Source organism: Phragmites australis, chromosome 8, assembly GCF_958298935.1.
Source record: "Phragmites australis chromosome 8, lpPhrAust1.1, whole genome shotgun sequence".
Lineage (NCBI taxonomy): Eukaryota > Viridiplantae > Streptophyta > Magnoliopsida > Poales > Poaceae > Phragmites > Phragmites australis.
In genome coordinates, this window is record NC_084928.1 from 3,815,365 (window position 1) to 3,820,810 (window position 5,446).

Genomic DNA, 5,446 nt, shown 5'->3' on the forward strand with positions numbered 1-5,446 from the left:
TCCTCACGCTTATAAAGCCCTGCCCCTTACCTAGGGTTTCCTCATCCCTCCTCACAGCCGCCGCCGCCGCCGCAACTCTCTCCGCCCTCGCCCCCGAAGCAGCAGCCGCCGCCGCGCCACCGCTCCGCAGCCATGGGTAACCCACCTTCTCCTCTCCTCTCCTCTGCCCTCTTCTCGGTTGTTGCTCCTCGTGTCTTGATGCGCTGATCGGATCGTCGTGTGGCTGTGGCAGGTAAGGTGCACGGATCGTTGGCCCGCGCGGGGAAGGTGCGCGGACAGACGCCCAAGGTGGCGAAGCAGGACAAGAAAAAGAAACCACGCGGCCGCGCGCACAAGAGGATGCAGTACAACCGCCGCTTCGTAACCGCCGTCGTCGGCTTCGGCAAGAAGCGCGGGCCCAACTCCTCCGAGAAGTAGGCGGCGCGCCTCGTCCGGTTCCTTCTTATGCTTATGCTCCTGTTGGTAGTATTTTCGTTGAGGTATTGCTATGAAAGCAAAAGAAGAACCCTTTTTTAGTAACACTTCGTTGTTCGTGCCATGATGGGATCGAACCTGAGGTATGATGATGTGTCTGCTTCGTTTAGTTGAGAATCTGAGATATAATTACATGAGCTCTTAAGTTAAATTTGCTTATGGTTACAAGTTTTATTTGTCTGGTATATGTGGAATTGATTAATTTGTATCTTTTCTGTGTGGATCGTCAGTTGGTGGCTATTTGAAATTGTTGTCCCTGTTCAAGTCACTGCTTAAGTTCTATCATTCATTTTTTGGTGAAGGGGACGGCCATTATTTTCAGATAGTGTTCGTAACATCCTGATCCAAGTATAAAATGGTTGCAGTGTGCATATAGTTCTCCATTTTAGTTGCGGCAACCGGCAATCATGATACCAAGCCTGCCATCCCTTCAAATTAATGGGAAAAGTGAATTATATTGTAAGAGTCTAGAAAACGCCGATAGCAGTTATTCTGTGCGAAATACTGGAGTCTGATTAACTGTAGGGCTAGTGAAAATAAGGTGGGTGTTCTTTGGTCTTGTCACTGCATATGCCTTGAGTCCTTAAATTCTTCTCCAACTTGTAGCCTATAAGCGGAGTCTGTGTATTCAAATTCTTTGCTAGCATGTTGCCTGTCGGTATACTCTGTGTATTTGATTCTTTAGTCAACTGTATCAATTGTGTAGGCCCTGGCTTTCTTACATTATTCAATTGAAAACCAGTTGGCATAAATCTGTCCCTTGGAGTTAAGCACCATAGTTTCTTGGTCGGGTCCTGTCTATTGTCTGATGGAATCATTCAAACAGTTGTGGCATGCACATTGTTCTGCACTTGGTTGCAGCAATCGTGAAACCAGAGTCTGCTTTCCATTGAATAGTTGGCCTTCTGAATTCTAGTTCTTGCGATTAGAAACCAGTCACGAGATCAATCAGCCTGAAATGTGTCTGGAACTGTAGGGCTCGACGGCTCGTGAAGTGCCTTCTTTAAGCTGGGTTTCCTGCCACTGTTTTTATCAGAGTCCTTAAGTTACGCTCAAACCTGTTTCCTGTCCATGTGCTCCCTTCGAGTCCCATTTTTCGATCAGTTTTATTATTAATGGTATAAAGTTCCCCAGGTTCGTTCCATTTCCTGATAGAAACTTATGCAGTGGGTATCTGTGTCAGTGGCAATTAACGACCGTAGTTTCTTGGGTTAAATCACACATCAAATCCTTGATACAAAATTCTAATTCTAGAGTGTAAACCACCCATAGCAGTTATTTAGTGTGAAATTCTAGGTGTCATTATCGCTGCATGTGCTTCAAGTCCTGAAATCCAACTTGCTCCCTTGTATCTTCTTCAGTCAGCTGTATCAATGGTATAAGCCCCCCCATCTTCGGTTCTTGATCGAAAAAATAGGTAGCGTTAATCTGCCAGTTGAAATTAAGCACCATAGTCTCTCGGTTGAGCCCTGTCCGGTGTCTATGACTGCAGCACTACAAACAGCCTGTTCCAACTAGGAAATGGTTGGTGGTATGCACGTTGTTCTGCACTTGGTTGCAGCAACCCTGAAACCGAGCCTGCTATTGTGTTGAATCGCCGAGACTTGTGATGTCTAGTTGTGGATGGTAAAATAAAAAACAGCTCATGGTAGTTGATCGGTGTGAAATGTGGCTAGGGCTTGTTTGAATGCTAGGTAGAAAAAAAACCCATGCGGAACTAAATCACGAAGAGGATCTTGTTGATAAAGAAAATAAATTATTAGGAAGCAAAATTTCCACAAGAGCTATATTATTGAAGCAAGCATTGCCACCAAGCAGCTTATCCATGCAAATAACAAAATTTGCCAATCATTAAGTTCGGCCGAGAAATGAACAGGGATCCAATTTTATTTTACACCGAATGAATTTAAGACATGCTGGATGATGAGATTTTGTCTTTGTTTTAGGACAAGATTCAGTTGGCAAAGAGGTTTGCTCTTATTGCATTTACTTCATTTTTCTTGTAGCTAAAGGTCACATCCACTACTTATATTTCAAACCTAGTAAACTAAATTATTTTCAAGGGGAGCAAGAAAATTAATTCAACAAAAGACAACCTATTGCATAGAAAGTTGACGTCCTCGTCTAGAATATTGTCTAGCTAGGATGGCCATGTATCAATTTTTTGCTCCTTCAGTGAACAAATTGATTAGTGAGGGTGTCGGCAATTGAGCACTCAGCCTCAATGAACTGGCTCAACTTCGATAGATGATTGAATAATCAGTCCTATCAGGCTATCACATATCAGATGCATGTATATTGTTCCATTAAACGCTTGCTAGCTATATACAGATCTGGAGGAAAGAATTTGCCATCAAAATTGAACAACCTACAGGCATGCATGAAGATGAAGTAATGTCTCCTGACAGAAGTTTGTATACAAGCATCCGATCCAAATCATCGCAAGTTCTGAACTAGCTAGAGAGCTGAATAGGTTATCCTCCCCTCCCCTTCAAATTCCTCACAGATGTCTCAAAAGAATTACAAAAAACCAGGAAAACAAATCAACAGATGATGCAAAAGAAAAAAAAATCACGAACGATGTTAGTGTGAACCTTCCAAAATGGTTCAGAATTACCATAAGGTTCCAATGAATTCCCTAACCGTGTTGATTTTGCTGCCCCTTCAGGGAGCACAGAATCAACAAGGAGCAGCCTACTGGAATTTTGAAGAAACCTACTGGAATTACCATACAGTTCCAATGAATTACGCCGTCCACCCTTAAAAACCAGAAACCGAAGCACCAATGCAATCCCTGTAACGCAGGACACCTTCCAAGCATGTAGCCTCGCGGCGCATAAATAAATCCTTTCCCGGCCAGTAGTACCCCACGGGATACGACGACGACGACGACGCCGCCGGCGATGGAGGCATTGTCCGCGTGGTGCCGGTGCAGCCACTGCGGCGCGGTGCGCCGCCTCAGGCTGGAAGGCGAGTTCGTGTCCTGCGACTCCTGCGGCAAGGTCCTGCTGCAGCTGCGGGGCGACGTGGAGGCTCGTCCACTGTCGCCACGGCGACGGAGGCGGCGGAGGGGAAGAGAAGGTCGCGCGGCGGGACGTGCCAATACCTGTGGAGACGAAGGCAAGAGCTGATGCGGAGCATCTGACGCCGAGTCTATCGTGAACGCCGGATGACCCATGGCTGTATGCATCTTAGTTATGGAGTTTAAAAGTATTTTCAGCTCAATTGTATCACCTTGATGTAATTGTTTGAGCTCAACAAAAACTTCCATTATCAAAAAAGAGCAGCAGTGGACTCTATGGAATAGCACTGTTTACGTTAGCCGAGTCCACCGTTCACATTAGCACTTTTTTCACATTCCCTTTAAATTTGTGTTTACTTAGTCCAACCAAACACCACCTTAGTTGATGGATTACTTGCATGATGTCTCAATAAACCATAATGTCCACGTTTCGAATGCTTGGTACATTTTTATGCGAACATTTGAATCCTGGATTTTTAGTGCTGTAACCTGTGGGTCTCTCAGTCCAGAGCTTACGGATCATTGCATTCGAAGCTGTTCCTGATGCATCTTTGTTGTGTTACAATGAATGTTTTATGGGAGATGTTATTGTTCAGATGTTTGATTTTTAAGTTTTGTTCAGGCGAAAACATGAGCCTAGATGAAGATCCAAGGACCTGGAAACATTATAGTCGTTTGAAGGCCTGCAAACTGAATCCAATAACAATGTGGGCCAAGAATATACAAGACTATGGCCCAAAACAAAAGTGACACGATCTGACCTTTGCGAAAGTAAAAGATAGAATATGCCCGTGTGTGTAAGTTGTCATGAAACAATTCACAAAATTAATAAGGGATTTGAGAGAAATTACCCATAGTATTGAAGCACCCATAGCAGTTGCGCACGTTCGAAGCTGTTCCTGATGCATATTTGCTGTGTTACCATGAATGTTTTATATACATTGTTGCAATTTCCAAACATGCGTGTTGAATCAAGTGAAATTTCGGTAGCCCCCGAGGGGAGCACCGAAGCACGGTTCCTCTATTCCATCTTGTGAGTTGGTGCTGCTCGGGCTGGACAAATCAAGGTGGAGACGCAAGCAACCTGTGCTCGTCCCAACACCGTCCAACATGTAGGCCGATCTGCCGATCCTACAGCAGATGTGATGACCGGCGTGACGACCTGCCGGTCCTACGGCTGCTGTGATGGCCGGCGTGACGATCTGCCGGTCCTACGGCTGCTGTGATGGCCGGCGTGACGATCTGCCGATCCTACGGCTGCTGTGATGTCCGGCGACCGGCGTGACGATCTGCCGATCCTACAGCTGCTGTGATGACCGGCGTGACGATCTGCCGATACTACAGCTGCTGTGATGACCGGCGTGACGATCTGCCGACCCTACAGCTGCTGTGATGACCGGCGTGACGATCTGCCGCTGGGAGGACAGCCGCCCGTGCGCGCCATACCGGGCGCGAGAGGCCGCGGCAGACAGCAGGCAGGCGGGCAGTGGTCGCGGTGGGCCGGCCTGCCCGCTGCGGCCGCAACAGTGGCGATGGCGCGTGCGCGTGCGTACGGGCAAGCGTCCAAGATTCGTTGCACGGGTGCAGGCCCCTTGGACGGACGGTCAGGGTCAGCTTTCCTCCCTTCCCGCGTCGCCCGTCCATCTGATCTCCCTGCCGTCAGATACGAATACGATAAAGCTGTTGGTGCCGGATCACATCACTTAGACTTTGTGCTTTCTGAAGAAAAGAAAAGAGAAAAAAAGCCCGTTGCTATTTCTCATACGCCTGTTTTTCAAACAAAAATTCAAGCTACGGCTGGATATCCAACGGCTCATAAACATCTTCAATCTCCCAGTCTAGTTTCCGTTCACCTGTCTCCCCCGCTTCTCATCCAACTTGACTCATCCTCACTTTAGTTAGGCCATCTTCGCTCATCCTCACTTTAGTTAGATCATCTTTGCTCATCCT

At 46.7% G+C, this 5,446-nt stretch overlaps 1 protein-coding gene across 1 annotated transcript; it reads left to right on the forward strand.

Moving 5' to 3' along the window:
• Positions 1-659, forward strand: LOC133926333 (small ribosomal subunit protein eS30z/eS30y/eS30x). Its single transcript, XM_062372224.1, has 2 exons — positions 1-136; positions 233-659. Exons 1-2 carry the CDS (start codon positions 133-135, stop codon positions 415-417), a joined length of 189 nt encoding a protein of 62 aa, XP_062228208.1. The 5' UTR covers positions 1-132; the 3' UTR covers positions 418-659.
• Positions 660-5,446: the final 4,787 nt, after the last annotated feature.